Source organism: Mugil cephalus, chromosome 6, assembly GCF_022458985.1.
Source record: "Mugil cephalus isolate CIBA_MC_2020 chromosome 6, CIBA_Mcephalus_1.1, whole genome shotgun sequence".
NCBI classification, from domain to species: domain Eukaryota; kingdom Metazoa; phylum Chordata; class Actinopteri; order Mugiliformes; family Mugilidae; genus Mugil; species Mugil cephalus.
Window position 1 is genome coordinate 2,528,349 of NC_061775.1, and position 19,993 is coordinate 2,548,341.

At 40.7% G+C, this 19,993-nt stretch overlaps 1 protein-coding gene across 4 annotated transcripts; it reads left to right on the forward strand.

Annotated features, from left to right (window-relative positions):
- Window positions 1-1,346: 1,346 nt before the first annotated feature.
- Window positions 1,347-19,779, forward strand: ccdc50a (coiled-coil domain containing 50a). 4 transcript variants are annotated; one of them, XM_047586913.1, is made up of 13 exons: window positions 1,347-1,703; window positions 5,028-5,090; window positions 8,651-8,780; window positions 10,300-10,390; window positions 11,301-11,403; window positions 13,567-14,469; window positions 15,160-15,183; window positions 15,299-15,450; window positions 15,719-15,763; window positions 15,922-16,050; window positions 16,193-16,275; window positions 16,363-16,472; window positions 17,578-19,779. In XM_047586913.1, exons 1-13 carry the CDS (start codon window positions 1,649-1,651, stop codon window positions 17,595-17,597), a joined length of 1,908 nt encoding a protein of 635 aa, XP_047442869.1. In that variant the 5' UTR covers window positions 1,347-1,648; the 3' UTR covers window positions 17,598-19,779. The 4 variants fall into 4 exon arrangements, with proteins under 4 accessions (XP_047442869.1, XP_047442870.1, XP_047442872.1 ...); XM_047586914.1 differs by lacking the exon at window positions 15,160-15,183; XM_047586916.1 differs by lacking the exon at window positions 13,567-14,469 and having other exon boundaries at window positions 1,348-1,703.
- Window positions 19,780-19,993: the final 214 nt, after the last annotated feature.

A 19,993-nucleotide genomic window follows, 5' to 3' on the forward strand; every position in this document is an offset into this window, starting at 1 on the left:
ATTTGCTACATAGACCTTAGCTACATTTACACTGCACCGTAGCACTGTAAAAAGTACACAAAGGTGATTAATTACTTCAAAAACCTTTCAACAGACAAAACCGAGGCTCTCTCCTCCAGCCTGTCTGTCCGTGCCAGCAACAGACTTCTGGGTCCAAGTCTTTCTTGGCAGTCAGGTGGCTGCCCTCGCTTGCAGGAAGGCTCTAATGGCAGGTGACAGACACAAGACCTCAAGGTCTTCCTTCAGCCCAGAGTGCAGCCTCAGCTCTGTGGAGAACCACACATCCACTGAGCTGAGGGGCAACTGTCTTTTGGAAAGCACTGTTGAGTTTTCAGCCTTCTCACCTTTTTCAAGAAAAGGTTGGTTCTTACTGTTGAATGATGATGACTATCTTTAGCGGAACCACCTTATCTTATCTCCAAAGCTTCAACACAAACTGCCAAGGGGTCCCCTGTGGTGAAGCCCTTGATCCAGACACCTCCAGCTGTTTTTCCATCGAATAAAAGACAGCCCCACACTGCCCTGCACCCTTCAAAGATCGTCAGTGGAGAAAGTCAGTTCTTTTCTGCCCTTCTTGAATAATTGTAGAATAACATTTATTTCATGAATTTCTTGAACTTATTGTTAAACAGTGACATTCATACGACCTGCAATTTTAGTGAAACACAGTAAATATTGTGATTTTTGTGTAGTGTAAAATTAATTTTACATACTTTCCATTTTCATTGTTTTCAGAAGTAGTTTGAGCCTTAGCTATCCTGGTGTCATTTGTTTGGTTCTGGAAGTTTAGTCTGATTAATTTATTCTTTTCATATAAATAAAAAGGATGAAGAAAATGGACAACTCGAAAATCCCTCAAGCTCTGGTCCAGCACCAATTTGAGACTTTGATTACAAAACTACATGAAGTGTGTCTGCTCCTCATCAGTTTGAGGTATTTAGGTATTGTACACCTCTTGATGTTTTTGTTTCATGGTTTCATGCAGTTTCTATGTGCGTCCATGTGTTCCTGAACAGGTGAAAATAAAGATAAAGAGTGTGGTATATAAGTGGTATGTCTGTGAAGGTTCTCAGTCATCCAGGTCATGGTAATTCAAAAAAGTGTTGAATAACGAATGAGCAAATGAACTGAAGAAGCTACTCGGATGAGCGGCGAAACGTCTTCAAGAAATCCTACAAGTCCAGCTGACCTTATTCAATGCTCTTGTGGAATATAAGTGGTATGGTACAGACTGTTTTTATAGCATATGGACAATATTTACAGAAGAAACCCTACAGTTCTCTTGAAAAACATTTAAGAATTGCAGTAAGGTCTTTTATTTTGACAGGTCGCCCCAGGATGTTTGTGTTTCCTGTGTCTGGCATGGCGGGCTGGTTGCTGGTTGAAGGGAGGGAGGAACGCTCGTAGAAAACCCGACTGACACGCCAGCCTCAGCCGAGCAGCAGCCAGGCAATTACAGCGGCGACGTATCGAGAGAGGTTGGCTACCGAAACTAATCAAAAGGGCCGTCCAGCACCTGAACCATCAATCGGGTTTATGAGTAAAGGCGATCAATCAGGCGGCCGTTAACCTTCGGAAGAAACGCGGAAGTGTAATTCAGCGTCAGCGGCTTTTTTTTTTTTTTTTTTGACTTATTATCGGTGACAACATGGCTGAATGTAACGTTAGCATCGACCAGAAAAAACTACCTGGAGTGAAAGAGGGTAATGTCCATGATATATTTGCTGGCTAAATGTGACACGAGCTAGCTGTTAATGTTTATGTTTTAGTGAAAACAGGCTTCTTTTTGTTTTTTACACAACATTGTTAGTGGGTGGGTGGCAGCTAGTGCTAGTGGATGCTAATAGGCTGCCTAGTGTTTAATGCTGGAGTCAGATATTTAGCATTAATTAGACTCCTTAGCCTGGGTGCAGGTGTCGTGCCAGATTTTTTTGTCTAAGACAAAATCTGTTATCCAGTCAAAATCTCAGTGGAAGTCATTACTGTGTGTAGGATTCACAATAGACACAGTTTTAAGCGAAGTTATGATGAAGTGTTCAGCTAAAGGATATTTACACCAACATAGTGAGAGGATGCAGGGTTACAGGAGTCAGGTGACTGGTGGCTTTAGCACTGATAAGTCTGAGTTGTTTGTTTGTTTTCAGGTATGTGGTTCAGCCAGAGCTCTGAACACAGTGTGTGTTTGTTTTTTAGGACAAGTCCAGTTTTCTACTTTGAAACATTATCTTTGAAAGAAGGCTAACACCAGCCCCTCCCACATTACTACACACAACCTAGAGTGCTATTGTTGCTGATTTTGATTTAGAAACTTGTTCTTGAGTGGATTTTTTTATTTTTTATTTATTTATTTATTTATTTTGACACTGAGGCAGATTATAGCTGGCCTCGTGTCCTGGTGGGAAGGTGGAGTGAAGCAGCTGCTCAGAGAGATGCTTGTTATTCTGGTCAGAGAAAGAAGAAACCTGCATTTCCACTGCTTGTGAAAGAGCGAGAAACCTGCTGGAAAAGTTGAAGTTCACCTCACACGTGTTGAAAATACCCTCACCCGCCAGTTCATTAGGCACACTCGTGAAAACATATGCGTTCTTATGAGACAGTACTCAGTCTGGGCTTGGTTTGTTTAAAATAGCAACTGTTGATTCATCTGTGTTTTGCTTTTCGAGGCTGTGGATTGTGTAGAATTATTCAGCTGTATTGTTTTATGCCCACACATGTTTCTAATATTTTGACAGCCCCCAATGTAGTCAGTGTGCAAGGCTAAATAACAGAAGTATTTTAGTGTTAGAGTCAATGCAGTATAACAGCAGCACAGACTACATTGTAACACCTGTTAAGGGGAAACAGGACTGTTACATTGTTAGAATACATTTGTTTTCACACATGTACCTGATGACTGGCAAGTGAGTGAAGTGTACACTGTGAGGTGTCCAGCTATTGAACAGCATATGAAGCACAGATGCTTTCCCTTGTGATTATGCATGTTGTCGCCGTATTCATCCTGTTGCTGTATCTAGCTTCAAGTTGGATTGAATGAAGGTAAACTGAAACGTCATGACTTGTAGCTGTAATCCTTGTGGCACTTGTTGCTTGTTCTTGCAAACACTGAGTTCTGCAAAGCGTTGCCTCTTACAAGCTTCAAAAGCAACTGTCACACTTAGCAAAATTGTTAGACTACCGATGCAGAAAGCTCGGCCAGCCACAATTAATCTCAGGTTACTTGGCTAAGAAGATTAAGCATATGGCTGAAAAAAAGAGTCAGTGTTAATCAAATCCAGCACTGGCCCTAGTCAGCGTGAGGCTTTGTGAAGGTCTTGCCCTCCTCTTCTCAGCATCTGTTTATCCCAGCCTTGCACTAAGTCATGAGCCATCTTCTACCATCAGACAGTATGGGCTGCTCTTCAGAGTGTGTTCATACAATAGCAGTAAATCTCTTCCACTGAGCTATCTCCAATGTATGCTGACATATAGTTACCAGTTGTTCATTTTTATGACGTGGATGAGGTAATCTTTGTCTTTGTCAGTGGATGATGGGCTGTAAGACGGGTAATACTGGGTTACTGAGTGTGGGTACATTGCAATAAAAGCTTGGAGGGGATGCGATAGTGATTTGACAGATGTGTATGATGTCAGAAACGCGTGTAGATTGTTCATCTCTTTATTTTTGTCTTCCCTGAAGACAACCGCTGTCAACAGCAGAGTGGCCCATGGCCTAGTGCATGATGTATTTTCCATATTTGAAGCTGTGATGTTTGCACACGTTTTCTGCTGACAGGGGGAAAAACTACTGCAGAACCTCAAGAATACTGTCCCCAATCTTGGTAGTTGAACCATTTTGACAGTCCGCATCCATTATTAGCTGCTAAGGTTGTGAGAAAGGTCCCCTTAGCTCTCCTACTCAGGAAACTGTCTTCGTTTGAAGACTGGTTGAACCCAAATATTCAAAGGGAGAAAAAGCTGCATCCTTTCATAACAGTGTGTGGGGGGTTTTATGAGGAAAGCTCCCCTCCTACATCGATCTGCACAATTGTTTTCAGGATTGCTGTTCACAGCGTTTTGGCAGCATCAGTAATATCGAAACCCAAAATGGAGAGATCGCTGTGGTTGATATTTGGTGGAGATCTGTTTTGAGATGGAAAATAAGGAGACAAATGGAGGTTTCTATCCTCTGTTTTCATATCTTTGAGGTCATAATTGTTGCTGTAACAGTTTTCAAGCTTAGGCCAAAGAATAATTACTCCTCTCTCATACAGCTACTGTTGACGTGACTCAGTCTCAATCAGACTCTGCGTAATGAGGGTATTTCACACTTCTAAAGGTCAATCTTGCCTCTAACTTTTTAAAAAACAACATCTGTGCACACACTTATTTATTTTTTACTGTGAGGGCTGACCATGATTCCTCTTTACAGTTTCACTTCTTCTTGGCATCGATAAAAATTACCATGAAATCACTCTGCAGATGGCCAAACGCTGTGTCGAAATGACACACAATTTGGCCTAGTTTGGAGCCTGAAAAAAGTGCAGGGATGCAAATGTTTTACATTTTTTTTTTTTTTTTGATCCAGTAATCATATGGACAAATCTGCACATCACATCGTAAACAATTGAGAGTACTATGTTGCAGTATTTCGTTTGTTTTTCTTTAATGCATTCAGCTTGTGATAGAAAGAGATGCTGAGCAAAAATTAAATAAATCATAAATGACGTTTCTGCTAAGTTCTAAAATCGTATTCATTGATTCTCTGTCTATATGTTCTTGTTAATCAGCTTGCTGTATTTGAGTAAGTCACACCTTTTAAATAACTGCTAAAGTACTGCTAAAGAATGCGTGTTGGCTGATGTGCCGGATGTTAAGTTTGTGAAACTGCAAATGTTAGATCCTCATCTAACATCTCATCTGCCTCACTTGAAGGCCCAGAATTTGAATAAATGAGCATCCTGTTGTTGAAACTAAGTTTGAATGTTTTTCTGTGGTAGAGCTTTTCTCAGTACTCAATTTGAATTTAAACATCTTTCTGTTTTTTTCAGTGTGCCGAGACTTTGCTGTACTGGAGGACCACTGCCTGGCATACAACCTCCAGGAACAAGAGAGTAAGAATCCTCATATTTTTGCCTTAAGGAATGGACAACCTACTTCAGACAGACCATGTTTGCTGTTTTTCTAGAACTGCAACAACTCACTGCTTCAATTGATTAACTTGGATTATTTTGTTGATTAATCTATTAACCATTTTCTGAGTTGGTTCAACCACTAAATAAATAACTTTACATCCCCTGTTAAACTGTATTCACCCATAATCAGAACATGTTGCTGTTTACTATATTCTGTCACTTATTAGCATTCACGGTGATAAGTATGATTCAAATTCAGTGACTTGTGCAGATTTTAATTGGAAATGCACCTCTATTATCTTGTAGAGGGTCACCCTTCACACTCACACTCCTTTTTAGCCTGACCTGGGATCTGCTTCAGTTGGATCAAAGCTTGGCTGCCTTTGATCTGTTTAGTTTCATCCCAGTTTATATATACTGCACAAAAAAGGGACACCTTTGAAAACCCATCAAATTCTCAATAGGTAAAAGGAAATCATGCTGGATATCTATACTGATATGGACTGGTCAATGTGTTGGGAACGTAGGATGCCATTTCATCTGAAGGAAATTAAAATGATCAAAAACACCTGAAAATAAGAGAAAAAACAAAAGATGTGACGGGCTAGTCCATTTTTCTGAAATTGCATTGCAGCAAATTGCAGCAACAATTATTCTCAATAGTTTGTATGACCCCCACATGATTTCCTGACAACATCAGGGCATGCTTCTAGTGGGACGACGGATAGTGTCCTGAACCAGGGCATTACTGACTGGACAATCTGAGGGCTCTGGCAGTGCTCGTCCTGTTCCTCTTTGCGCAAAAGAGTAAATACCGGACCTGCTGATGAGTTGAGGAACTTTTATGGCCCTATTCATCTCTCCTATTGCAAGTGCCTGTCTCCTAGAATCTCCACCATGCTGTTGAGACTGTGCTGGGACACTGTAAGCCTTCTGGCAATGGCATGTATTGATGTGCCTTCCTGGAGGTGTTCCAGGTATCACTTCATGCAACCAATAGCCTTCAGCAGTAAAACTACCCCTGTTTTGGGAGTTGTCTCTTTGCTGCCCCCCTTGTGTACCTGATATCAACCCTTCTCCTACTTAACTGATCAGACCAATGTTCCAGATGTTTCACTGACTTAATGCATCGTTGCAACATGTGTAACACAAACAAAAGCTAAGGAAAACTTGGACATGTGCACCTTCACACACAATGTTGGAACTATAACATCCTTACATTTGCTTTGTAAAATATTCCCTTATCTAGACAGGGTGTGAAAGACTTTTATAGTTATAGTAACGTTTATTGCGGCAGACGTGTTGTCTCACAATGGACTGTTGTTATTTTCAAGTCACTTTATGGCACACATACTTTATCTCAAAAGAACAAGCCATAAAAGTCAACAGTAAAAACATTAATGAAGCAAACATTGCTGTCTGCAGCCTGATTAAGTTTAGTTGAACCCTGTTTCAGCCACACAGTTAACTGAGAGAATGGGTTAGGATACTACAATAGTACCGTATCAGAGCAGGGTGAGCTATAGTGTATAAGTGCATGTGATTTATCTGGATTACATTCACTTTAGCGCAGATCTGAAGTTCAACTGCACGACTCTACATGTGCATGTTTTTTTGTGTGAGATTATATCACGCTCCATCTAGTTTCACGTTTTGGAGATTCGGAAGAGGGTATGATCCCCTATGTTGCTTTCTACATTCATTTTAACAGTACTGATTACTATTAATGCTTTTAAAAGAAGTTAGTTTTATCAGAAGCGTGTATTGTTTTAGCTGTATGCTGGAGCCACCCTCTTCTCAGTTAAGAAGATATTTCCTGCCAAGTACAGACAAAACTTCAGACGTAGACAAAACAAGACCTTCCTTTAATTGTACACAAATGAATATCTACAGATGAGTAGCAAGCACTCCTCCCCATCTCCTTCACTTGCATAAAGAAATGTCAGGCATCAAACAACAAAGAGGCTACTGATATAACATTGGATAATTTTAGTAAAGATTTAGTGTGTGAAAACATGCATGTCTGTGACAAAAGCTAAAACAAAGCCAACTGGACTTGTTGACTGTTTGTGGAGTTGTAGTTTAGTTTTTATTAGAAACAGCTGTGAGTGGTGCCCATGTGAAACTAGCATGACTCACATGTTTATTAACAATAATGGTTATCTGCATTTAGAACATGTTGTTCAGTTCGTGGTTTGCCACAGTTAACAGCACTCTTAGGATGCATCAGTGGTTTGAAACTCAGACAGAAATAGTGTGAAAGGAGCTGGCTGATTGGATTGTGTTGTGTGCTGAAGCATCTTTAAAGAAGTGGCCTTTGGTTGGATATACCATGACCAGTAAGAACCTTCATAGACTCTGAACTCTGTAACCATGGCTCACTGTTGCCGCAATAGTTGATCTGGTTCGTGCTCGAAAAATGTTTCACCCTTGACCCTGGAGATCACCCAGGAGAATGCTGGCTAATGTATCTTTATTGTTGCCTAAATGTGCAGCGTCCCTTTCTTTGTCCTTGATCATTTTGACAGATGGCCACCCCATAGAGAGCCTTTTAGCACATTTCAAGATGCTGTGGTGTTACAGCTGGTTTTTATTTCCACTCAAATTATTGAGTATGCAGAATACTGAAGCACCCAAATGTCACATGAAAAACATTTTTTATGGCCGTGTCAGCACTTGGCATCTTTCGTATCGGGAATGTGTTTTCTTCATTTGAGCGTAAAGCTCTGCTCTGACTTGTCTGAGGCTGAGATAGCTGAGCTTTCTTACCCTTTTTCTGAATGAGGACAGATCTATTCAGGGTCAAGTTCGTTGAATCAACAAATGTAGAAAATGTCTGGTCATGTTCAGTAAATTCTGTTGAGAGAAAATGACAGTGGATTAATGATAGTCTTATCTTGATTGGTGACAACAGTTGTGCCACTTTCTTGAGGTGTCATCAACCTAAATAAATTGATAAATCATCCAAAAAAAATCCGCCAAGAGCTTGACTTTTTATCAACTTGGCACAGCTGTGACTCAGTTTCCTCTTTCAATTTAACCAGTCAAAAGCAGAAACTTTATGGTTCTTCTCACAAGTAAATTGCCAAATGTAATTTGGTCCTTTTCACATGAAAGCCGGGAACAGATCAATAGCCAGGTGAAACAGAGCTCAGCGTGTGAGTGATGCTCTCCATGCTTACAAAGTGCTTGGAGTGCGTCAGCAAGCAAGATTTATCATCTGTTATGGCCCGCAACGTGCCGTCACGTAACCTTGGAACAACGCCTCAGCTGTGAACATTCATTTCTCAGTGACTCAGAGCCCTCTCTGTTCATTACCAGAGACTGAAACGTCTGCGCCCTCCACGTTTATCTTGTCTTCTGCCGACCATCTAAACAACAGTGGCAACATCAGAAAAGTCTGGATCTATAAATAAACTCTCTAGCGCTCCGCTGGTCATCATTTATCTCATTCCTCATCAGTAGTATTGTCCAGATGACCAACTCTGGTTTGTGTGTACACAGTTTCAAGAGCGGTTCTTATGTGTTTGTGTCTACAGTTGAGAGCCACTTGGCATCCAATGTCCATAAGAGCCGTCTAGTGCAGAAGGACCTGCAGGTGGCCAAGAAACTGCAAGAGGAGGAGGATGAGAGGGCCAAGGTCCAGAACCAGAAACAACATGTTGACATGTGGGTGTCTCTCATACACTAACACACTCATCACACACAACGGTGTTAGCGAAAAACTGTCTGTTTTAGTGTAATTAGCAATATTAGCATTTGCCATCTAACTGCAGATGTATCAATCTGTCAAATGTTTTAAATGACATGTCTCTTACCCTCTCAGATATCTCTTGAAGTAATCAGACTACTGTGCAGTGCTAACTGGGTACAGGACTGATTATTTTGATCTAGTGTAATTACTCCCAAAACTGATAGATAAGACAGATTCATGCTTCAGCAGCAAGGTGATCTCGCCCTGCTACCATAGATGACTATTTGGAGGCACAAGGGAGACCTATGCAATATGAGGAAGGTGGTCATAATGTTATGCCTGATTGGAGTATATTTACTTAATGTAAAAGTGAATTCATATTTGACACACAGATTTGTATCTGCACTGCAAACACCATCATAAACTTACAAGTTTAGACACGGGCAGTCTCAGCCATTCTTGTGGTCTTTGTGTGGTATCATTGGTAGCCGTGATATATAATTATATTCACTCATTCACTCATATTCAAGGGTTTTGTGGTTGTTCCAGCTGCATGTCTAAAACATGAAGCACATGCATACTAACCCCAATGGCCTCAGTGTTTCTTAAATCAAGCTTTAGTGCATACTTGTCCAAGATAATATTGCTAAAACACAGTTCAACGATATCACTTTTGTAAACACACAAACCTAGAAGGATCTAGTGGACCCCCAGGGAGAGGCCAGATGCTGCTCCATCGATGGCGCCAGGCTAGTGCTGTTGTACAGTGGCGCACTGCCAGTGCCACTTCATGTACACCCACTCTCAAATATTGGACTAAATGCGCACATACACAGGGGATGTCACATTACTTGCTTTTTGTACACACTGTTGAATGCATGCTGCAGTGCTACAGTTAAATTAACTTTTAAAAGCTTAAGTCGTACTGAGGTCTAATACAAGTACAGTTCAGGGCAGATAGGCTGCTGCTGCTCTCCTGCTGTCAGTAAAGCATTATGCTTATGTTCGTCTGCACACAGAGAACTGATCTTTGCATACCAGCCTTCCAGGCAGGTGGTTTTGTTGTCAAAATCATGTCATTTAAAGATGAGAGTGAGTCAAGGCAAACTGTTGAGATTACGACAGGCACAGATATTCCTGCTGCTGCCTGAAGCTCACCCGTTATCTCTAACAACACACTTGATCACTTCAAAGCGGGGCTCTTTGTGTGTTCAGCCCTGTCATGTAATATGATTATTTCACATATATTTAATGCTTACATTTAAAACCAAAGCGATTTATAATTAACTAAAATTACAAAACTATAAAAACATGGAGCAGCAATTAAAAGTTTTTACGCCTGTTTTATGGACAGGCTTATTAGAAATATGTCATATCATACACTCATTTATAACCATTTTGATTATCCAACTGTAGTTTAAGACTCGCTGTCACTAATTTTGTCCATTTCCCTCCCATGTACATGGAAACACCATGAACCTTTGACAACCTCAGTGAACGACAAGACAATGAGATTGCCCAAGAGATTCAGGAACAACTGGTCCGACAGGCCGAACAACAGCGACAGCAAGAAGAGAAGGATGCAGTAAGAGATACACAATGAGACATTTCAGCCCATTCAAGTACAACGTCAGTACATCCACTTGTCAATAACTTGACTTCTAGTATTGATGTCCTTTAATGGACGGGTCATCCACATGAATCAGCCCCCTGTTGAAGCCCCCCCTCCCCTTCTCCCCATGGACTGATTGTTATATTGGCGTAGGCTGTATTTATGGTCAGTCTTTATACCACTGACCTACATAAAGAGCAGGGATTTGATGATATAGTATTAAATGTTATTGTTCATAAAATGGACAGTTGAGAGATCAGTTTCTATCCTCACTCACAATCATAGGTTCAGTTAACCAGACCAAATGAATGTTTAGGCAGACAAGATTGATTCAGATTAAAATTGCACAATTTGCAACGCGACACACAACAATGACGTCAAGTGATGCAACAGCTGAGGCAAATTCATGCTCAGAGTAGAGCAGCAATGTGCAGTAGCTGGTTCCTTACGCTGACGTTGCCATTAGAGCCCAGGCTGCCAGGCTGGTGACACACAAATCCAATCTGACGACTTGCAAATAACAGCACAGACAGTTCGATCTTAAGATCTAATTTGAGAAGCAAATCTGATTAGCGTGCATTCTCAGTAAAGCCACAGGTTCAGATTCAGTCCACTGACGACTGCCACCGTTAATAATTTGACATTTCTAGCATTACAAACATTTCTTAAATGGCCCGCTTTCTCTTATATTGCTAGTGATTTTTTTCATAATGTCTGACGCTGCTGCTCAATTAATTTCTTTATTTTATCTGATTAAAGATTGAATGGTGAGTTTACTTATTTGACACTACGTAACAGTTACATATCAAATAATGACCCAAACGGGAGCTGTTTTCATATTGACACTGGGCAGCTTGTTTACTGTGTCCGTGTCTCTTTGTAGGCCATTGCTCGTAAGCTACAGGAGAAGGAGATGAAAGAGGAAAGGAGGAGACAGAAGCAGCTGGAATCAAACTTTGAGGAGGAGTATTTTGAAGATCACGGAGGTGAGAAGGACACTTTTGGCTAATGTTCTGGTGTTACAGTGTGCATGTGCTTCTTCATCTTGTGCCTGTGTTGTCTGAATGAGCTTATGTTTAAGGACATAAGGATACAGAAGTTGCCCCCCCACCCAGAGGGTGGAGGTTTGACCCTCTGAGCTGGAGATTGTTGCTGACTACAGGCAAAGATTTTGGAATGCATTTATTAGCACATAATTAACCTTGGAGAAAGGCTTAAGTGTTCCTGCAGAGAAATAATTTGTCATTTCGCTTTCATTCAAGCACGTTCCCTGCTGTAAGAGGCCTCAGGTTTAACTTTACCTGAACGAATCCTAGTTACTGGATAATAAATACATCCAGAGAGACATTTAAGTTTACCTCAGTTATGTTGTATAATTTAGAAAATGTTGGTTTGACTTTCTTCTATAATTTAACAATGGAGTCATATAATTGTTTTTAGTCACCTTTAAGATCAGGGTTGATCATCTCCTTTGAGAAATCTTGAGCAGACTGACGGTATAGTGGCAAAGTTTATATGTAGGTCCACCTCCTGAGCCAAGGGCATGATTTTGAGTGTAGGAGGACAGTGTGTGTGTGTGTTTTTTGCTGCAGCTCTCAGCCGTCTGAGACTAATATGTCATATTGAGTCCCAGATTTCCTACCAGAACCCATAGGCATATTGTATTTAGATTGACACATACTGTAAACCACCTCATGTTGTTGCTTGGTGTAAAGGTTTGGAACATATTTTAGGTTGCACTCTCTGGACTCTGGATTTGCAAAGTTTCACAGGCAGGTATTAAAGTGTACACAGCTTTGTCTAGACATAGACCTTGGCTCGTTGTCTGACATAAACAGGACCGGGCAAGTGGTTCAAGCTTTCAGTTTACCTGTCTTGTTGCGTCTGTGTGGACTTGTTGAGGTTTCATTTATTGATCTTGTGGACTTTGCCTTTTTTTCAGTCAGTGCATTCTTCATTTAAGGGTAGTTATGCCACTGCCAGCTCCACTGTGTTTGGTGTGAGTTACGTAACCACACACCTATAATGTCCCTGATGAGTGTGTGTTTGCATATAACTGGAGAAGCATGAATATGCTTACGCTAGAAGAAAGGTACAAACGCCTTTGTTTACTGAACAAACTTTAAGGGGATGACGTAACAGTGAGTAATCAGACACTGTACAGAATGTTTGAGACTGTTGTTGGGCCTTTCATCCATGTGTGAGGGGATATTTTTTACTGGAGGGAGGCTTTTTGCATCTCTAAAATCCCTTTTTTTCATGCTCACATTTTTGAGCTGTCATGTAGCCTCTCATCAAGCTGCTGGTGAGAGGAAATGAGGAGCTGCTGACTGTTCTTTTCAATCCAGCGGATCAAAGTTGAACATAAATCTGTGTGGGCAGAACCTGTCTGCACTTGACACACACAAAATGGTGAAGATGACATAGAGACAGGCTATGTAGAAGAGTTGTGGACAAAAGAGAGCAAGCACTCTGACCAGGTACCAGTCAGTCTCCTTTATAAAAAGCTAGAGCTATGAAGTCGAGTAGATGTTTAGCAGCCGGTTAGATAGCTGGAATTCCTTTGTGACGCCTTGCTCACTGAGGACTGGGCTGTGCCTTGTGTTTCCCAACGTGTGTTTCTACACATTTGTTTCCATTCAAATTTATGTTGCTCACACGCCAATTCCCAACAGACAGGTTTTTGTTGAAGTGAACATGCTGTTCAATCTCAGGTTCAGTTGTTTTCCCACTTAAGTTGATTATGCTCTGGTTTTTCTTTGTCAAATATGGTGAAATACACAGTTCATGAACTGTTCACATTTATTAACCCATCATTTAAAGGTATAACAGCAGATTTTGAATGTAGACTAATTTCATAATATTTTATTCAGGATCCAGACTCTTGCTTCTGCTTTCCTTATTGTGCATTTCCTAAATGAAATATGACAACTCTGGACATATTTTGTATCCATTACCTACACTCTACATCTATAGTGGATACTTTCTCTCTCCTCACAGGTGCCGCTAACTCAGTGCTTACTAACTTTCTTAGCTTATATCATTCCTGTCTGTTGTTGTTTTCACATTTCCATATTGTCATCAACCATCATCATCATCATCATCATCATCATCATCTTCTTCATCACCCCCCCCACTCTGCTGTTCAGCTTCAAGAAGATCCCTTGACTTGGACAAACACACCCATCATAAATCAACTTCCCCTGGCCGAAATGATGCATATGCCCCAGTGAGCTCGCATCGTGATCGTGATTGCTCTCCAGATTATAGTTCAACTGAGCCTAAAAGGAGCAGGTACCCAAAACTGGACTCTGCAGCCCCCCATAGCCATTCCAGATACCCTGAGCACTACCTAGTGGCAGAAGGAGGGCGCAGCAGACATGCTGATCCATACCCAGAGCACCTGTTGCCCTCCAGAGGCAAAAATGGTGACAGGTATCCAGAATATGAACCAACACAGACTGGAAGAGGCAGGTACCCAAGAGAGGACGATACAGAGAGAGTGGTGAGAAGGAAAGAGAGACCAGCTAGACCACCTCCACCACAGTATCCCAATGAAAGAGACAAGGCCAGAGACAGAGAAAGAGACAAGCATCATGAAAGAGATAGAAGCAGAGAATGGGACAGGCACACGGGAAAAGACCACAGAAAAGACAGGGAGCAGGACCTGAAATATGCCAGAGCAGACGGACGAGATAGAGAAAGGTCTAGAGATAGAGGACTGAGTGCAGAGAGACAGAGAGAGAGAGAAAGACAAAAAGACAAAGACAGAAAACGAGCCAGAGACAAAAGCAGAGACAGGGGACTTGAAGAAGACGTTCTAGAGCCGGGACACAGCAGGAACTTTCCAAGGGAGAGCAGGGCTTCCTGGGAGGAGGAAGATGATGGTGAGAGGGAGAGGAGGGCCAGGGGACGGGAGCGTGTCCACTCTGACCCCAGAGAGGTGTTTGATGAGGTCCAAGTGAGAGGCGACACAGAAGAGTTTATGTCCCCCCGACAGGGTGAGGGTCCTGGCAGAGAACACAATCGTAGCCATCTCAACGGAGAGACAGGTACAACCCTGAGCGCCCCACTGGGCCCTGCAAGGGTGTTTGTGTGGTGTGCTGGACTGGCTTTACGCTGTGGCAATCTCAGGTGGTGGGTTGATCTAACATGGCAATCACTAATGACGACATCCATTCTCTCTGTTTCCATGAGGATGACAATGATTATCTTGTCTGACAACTGATGTGATTTCACTTGATCTGTTGCGCTTGTGCTGTTTGACTGGCTTGTTTTTGAATTGGTCGTTGGGTTTTAACACTGAGCAATGATTTTACTGCCAAGGCTAAACTGTGTGTTGTGGTTTTTCTAGTAGAATAGGTCTGTGGATTTTTAATAGTTAAACTTGGGCATTGACAAAGGGCTCCTGAGCAGATGAGCTGGTTGAATTGTCAAGTCAGTAACCATGTAATTCATGGTGACATTGGTAGCCCTGTCAAAGGCATTAAACAAAACCATGATAAACACCAGTGAAGATGCACTGCAGCCCTTTTAGGTGCCTAAAAAGGTTAAATGGTTTAATTTATTCAGTTTAATGCACTGTAGTAGCAAATCTGGTATTGTATGCTTCGTCAATATACAGAAAAAAATCTTGATAATCATTTCTATCAACAAATGCTTCAGATTTTATATCATTTTCTGTCATGTAAATTGATCATTTAATTTTTTGTTTTCAATCTCTTTAACCTTGGAATTTGAAGACATCGCCTCTGGGTTTGGTGAAAGTATGATCATAATTTTTTACAAATTTTCAACAAAACAATTGTGATAATCCTTTTCTTTTTAAAACCAATATACCATTCATAATCTTTTGCTCATGAAATGTATTGCCATTCGCAGGTCGTATAGTGCACCGAGGCAGCGGAGCAGTAGTAGCAGAGACTAAGTATGGAGTGAGCGAGGCCACCAAGGGTTTAACGAAGCTTGATATTCGCGATCAGGAGCTGATTGACATGGAGGTGGCCAAAAAACTGCAAGAGGAGGAAATCAAGGTGAGGATGGAAACAAGAAAATAATTTGATTTTGTGGTGGAATAATTCAAGTAGACTTAAGACTTAAAGACTTAAATAACTACTGAGAGCAAAGATTGCCTCAAATACTTATTACTGTTATCCCTGAAGACTGCAGGTTCATTTTGTAGAAGTAAGAAATGACTGTGCTAAATGACTTGAAGCATATTTAGAGTCCTAAATCTCAGTCATTATCAATCATGTTTCACTCTGGGGAAAATATTGACTTTTGATTGTTTTCCTGTTTCAGGCAAGCAAGATGCATGTGCGTGCAGCCCAAGTGGCACAAGACGAGGTGTGTAGAAAAGTCTGGGAACGCGTCTTATGCTGTCCTCTTTTTTTCCCTCTCATATCCTGTTGAGCAAGCATGTCTTAAACCAGACACTATGTAAGAAATAATTCAGTAATGGAAGTGGTAATTAATGCTGGGCGTTTTTTGATTGCCTGTGGCAGGAAATCGCCCGACTGCTGATGGAACAAGAGAAAAGGGAGTACAGGAAGAATCGGGAGCGAGAGAAAGAGAAGGAACGAGAGAGGGAGAGGCTGGCCATGGAGAGGAGGCGACCAGAGGGAGACTACAGGGTAATTTTCCATAACCACACTTATTTTTAAAATCGGTGCTTCAGGGTGAATTCTTTTCGCTGTGATTTTATTTTATATAAAAGAGTATTTCCACTGTGGCACTAGAACCATAATTACAGGAACTATAACTTTTTGTTTTCAGCCAAATCCAGAGGAGGTTGTCCGGCCCCGAACACGAGAGGAGTATGAATACCAGAGGCAGAAGAACCACAACAAGCCTGCCAGGTACAAAACTCCTTAGAACAAATATTCCAAGTCAGTCAGGAAGTCAGGGAAAATCATTTAAATAATTCCTCTGTCTGCATGTTTCAGACCTCCTCAACCTCGTACTCATGACTATGAGAATGTGAACCCGGGCTATGTCTATTCAGAGCATCCTGTTGCCCCTCGCGCTCCCACCAGACCTGAGGCTGCTTACAAAGGTAGTGACTTAATAATAAATAAACTATTAAGTAATTATGTTTATTTTTAACCACAAGTTGCTCCTTTTTGTCGAAAGTACAAATGTTCTGATTGGTCATGCAGTAAAATAATGGCTTCTGAATTTGCTAAAGCTACAATTCTGTAAGAAGATTTTCATCGGTAGATTGTATTCATCTTTATTAGATAGTGTGTTTTCTGATACTTGAATTAAGTACAATGCTGGTGTTAACGATTAACTTTCTAAAGTGTAAAAAATAAAAAGATGATTGTGACAATTAACCAGGTCTCTAAGTGAGAGCTAGCGTGTGTTGGCCACCATCAGGCCAAAACCCAGATATCTGTCAATCATATATGACAAGGAGAAGCACCATCACTAAAGGAAGAGACATAGCACCTGTAATCATCCATTGGTCCGTGGACCACTGTTTTGGCTATGACCATTTAGTTTTTTTTATCTTGCCAGAGGATGAAACATAGCTAGCTAGGTTAGCGGGACATGTCCATAGTTCACATCAAGTGTGATATTTAGTGGAATGTTTGTTTTGGCTAGTGAAAAATAATTAACTCAAATTAGTCCATTGAATCTTTAGCAAAAGCAAACTCAACAAAAGTCAAATGTAAAACCCAAATGTTAAAGTTGAAAAAACAAACTACTCACAAACACAGGTCGTAGTAGTGACTTTACTTTACTTATTTATTTTACTTTACTGTATTGGAGAAGAATTGAAAGTAATAATACAAGCTCATTTGGAGAAGATGTCGGGTCATTTTCTTATAGTTTTATGTGTAATTTGACTTTGTTCGCCCCCTGCTGGTCATTTGAATGAATGAAAGTCCTTCGGCTTCAGCGGCACTTGGCCTGATCTTCTTTTACGTTCCTACGGAGAGGATTACTGGTACACAGGAAATGATGAGCTGTTCTAGTGCATAAATGATCATCATTTCATATATTGATGATCAACCAGAAAGAAAAAATATATTCCTTGAACACTTCCTCAATGTTCAGGGACACTGAACTGCGTGCAGTGCCAAAACACCATTTTAAACTGAAGCGGGATGTATGAAGCTGCTGATAAATCTGTCTTTCTCTTCCATCTTTTCCAGGTGCCTATTATAAGCGGTGACTCAGACTCTCCACCTTGTCCAGACATGCCGTCAGTCCTTCTTTTTTCTCATTTTATTTTATTTTTATTTATCTTTTTGTTGTAAACCATTGAACTCTGTTGACCAAAAGCCTTGGGACAATCCAGTGAGTTGCAATGGAATTATTTTTTTTAATACTCTCTAAAATTGGCCCAGAGCTGAACAAGTGGGTCTGGGAGTGCTGGAACCACACTCACGTTTTCCTTTCTTTTATTTGCAAATTCTTTTTAACTGACTTGACATTAAGACTCGCCAAAGGCCTTGTGACATAAACTCCCATAATTCTTAGCTGTTGAATTCGAGGAAACTGGATCCTCACCACCTGTTGTCATTGTGTCATACTGTTTATCTCATATTGGACCGTGCCATCACAAGGGCTGAAGGCCTCTGCTGGATATAACCATGTAATGTCAGATGTCCTCATGACTCTTCATGGAACATGCCTGTCTAGTCCAACATGGCTGCTACAGTGTCTTAGATTACACCATGACAGCTGCTTCCTTCAGCCATGCTCTTGTTATTCTGTGCAAACAAACGGGCTTCACAGGCCCTGTCCATGTGCCACATCGCCAATGACTCTGGAGGAGTACGTTTCTGTTGCTCTATTCAAACAAACAAAAAAAAAAGCTTTCAACACGGTGCGGGTAGTGCTGGCTTTGACATGCTTACCACCTTGTTCCCGTGCACAGGAGGTGGAACTTTGTGGAGATCCACAGAACTTTAACTGGCTGTAGGCTGTCTTTCTCTGCTTGTGAGGGCCACTTTTTACCCACTTTTTAACTCTTCAACTGAAAGTGGTATGACTGTATATGACTCACTGTTTCTATGTGCATGCTTACTGAGAGTACTACAACCGTGCACATGCATTTCAGCTCTATCAAATTATCTGGCTCTCTGTTTAATATCAGAAAGGGCTAAAGCCACAAACAGCTAATCGTTGTGAATGAACAAAATTCCCGCTATCTCATTTACTGCTGTATAATATATCACTTTTTTGCCAATATTTCATATCGGCATGTCCTCTACAAACCATAAAAGAACCAGTACCAAAATGAAATGCATGTAAGTTGCTTGTCTGTTTCAAACCAGAATTCATGCTTGTGCTCACAGCAAATTGATAGTTTTCTCGCTTTTTTTTAAGTAGTTATGTGCCACATGTCAGAATTGTAATCTCTCCTACTAGTTTTCATTGTTCAGAAAGGGAGCTTTATATTTATTTTTTATACAATATTTTGTCATCTATCCTCACATTGTTTTCTGGATTTCCATTCCTGAAGCTTTCCCTGCTCTCCCTGCCAGTCCCTCTTTTCTTTGTCTCAAACTCAAAGGCAGACGTCACTTCCTATCTGGAGAAAATAACAAACCTTACCACAATAGGAGTGTGTCTCGATCAAGGGAAATCAGTCACATTCCTGCTTCTGTTTTTTTTTTTTTTTTTGTTTTTTGTTTTTTACTGTTCCAGGATCTGACATTTCTGTTCATATTGAATAAGGATCTTAAGGAAAAAATGAAGAGAACATTTAAGCTCTTGAGTTTACTGAATTGTTTAACAGTTACAAAAGGATTCTCCGACCATGTGATTCTGCTTCCAACTTCTTTTGTTGTACTAAATGTTCCTTAAATTAGAATTCCACTCGCACAATAGCCTCCCTTGTTGAGAGAAGATTTTCAGTTTTCTTGAACCAAGTAAAGTCGATATTGCTGAGTTGAGACATGAAGTTGTGTGTTATTGAATTATACTATGTGCTTATTGCTGTTGACAGAATGAGATGTGTGCCATATGTTTGTAATATTTTCAGGGACTTAAAAATGGGATAAAGTGGGAGTCGTGGTTGTAGCAGAGCTGCCACACCCACTGAAGTGGATCTCCTAATTTATTCTTTGATAAGAGCACCACCTTGTGGACATGTGGACACTTAAAGAAGACAATGCTTAGGATGCGTCTTTGTGTATTTGTGAATGTTGTGCATCAGACATTTTGTCTACATCAAACATATTTTTTTGTTAATCTAGGGCTTGTATGCAATCTACCAATCATGAATCAACACATATGGTATGTGTTGGCACTTGCTGTAATGACGTTTTTTAAGTACAACGAATTAACAGTTGCTTTTACCTACAGCGTCTCAAGATGTAATAAACCATATCAGCATTTACACTGTTGAAGGAATACGAGTCATTCATTAAGCCACTGAACATAAACCCCATCCTTGAATGGATTCATTACCAGAATGTCACCACAAAGATGACACACTAACATGTAGCACAAGTTGCTACAATATCCCACAGCCAGCAAGGCATTTTATCTTCAAAATGTATCTGCAGTCAGTACCTCCTGAAAATGTTGTGCAAAATTAAGAAAAGGCGTTTTATGTGT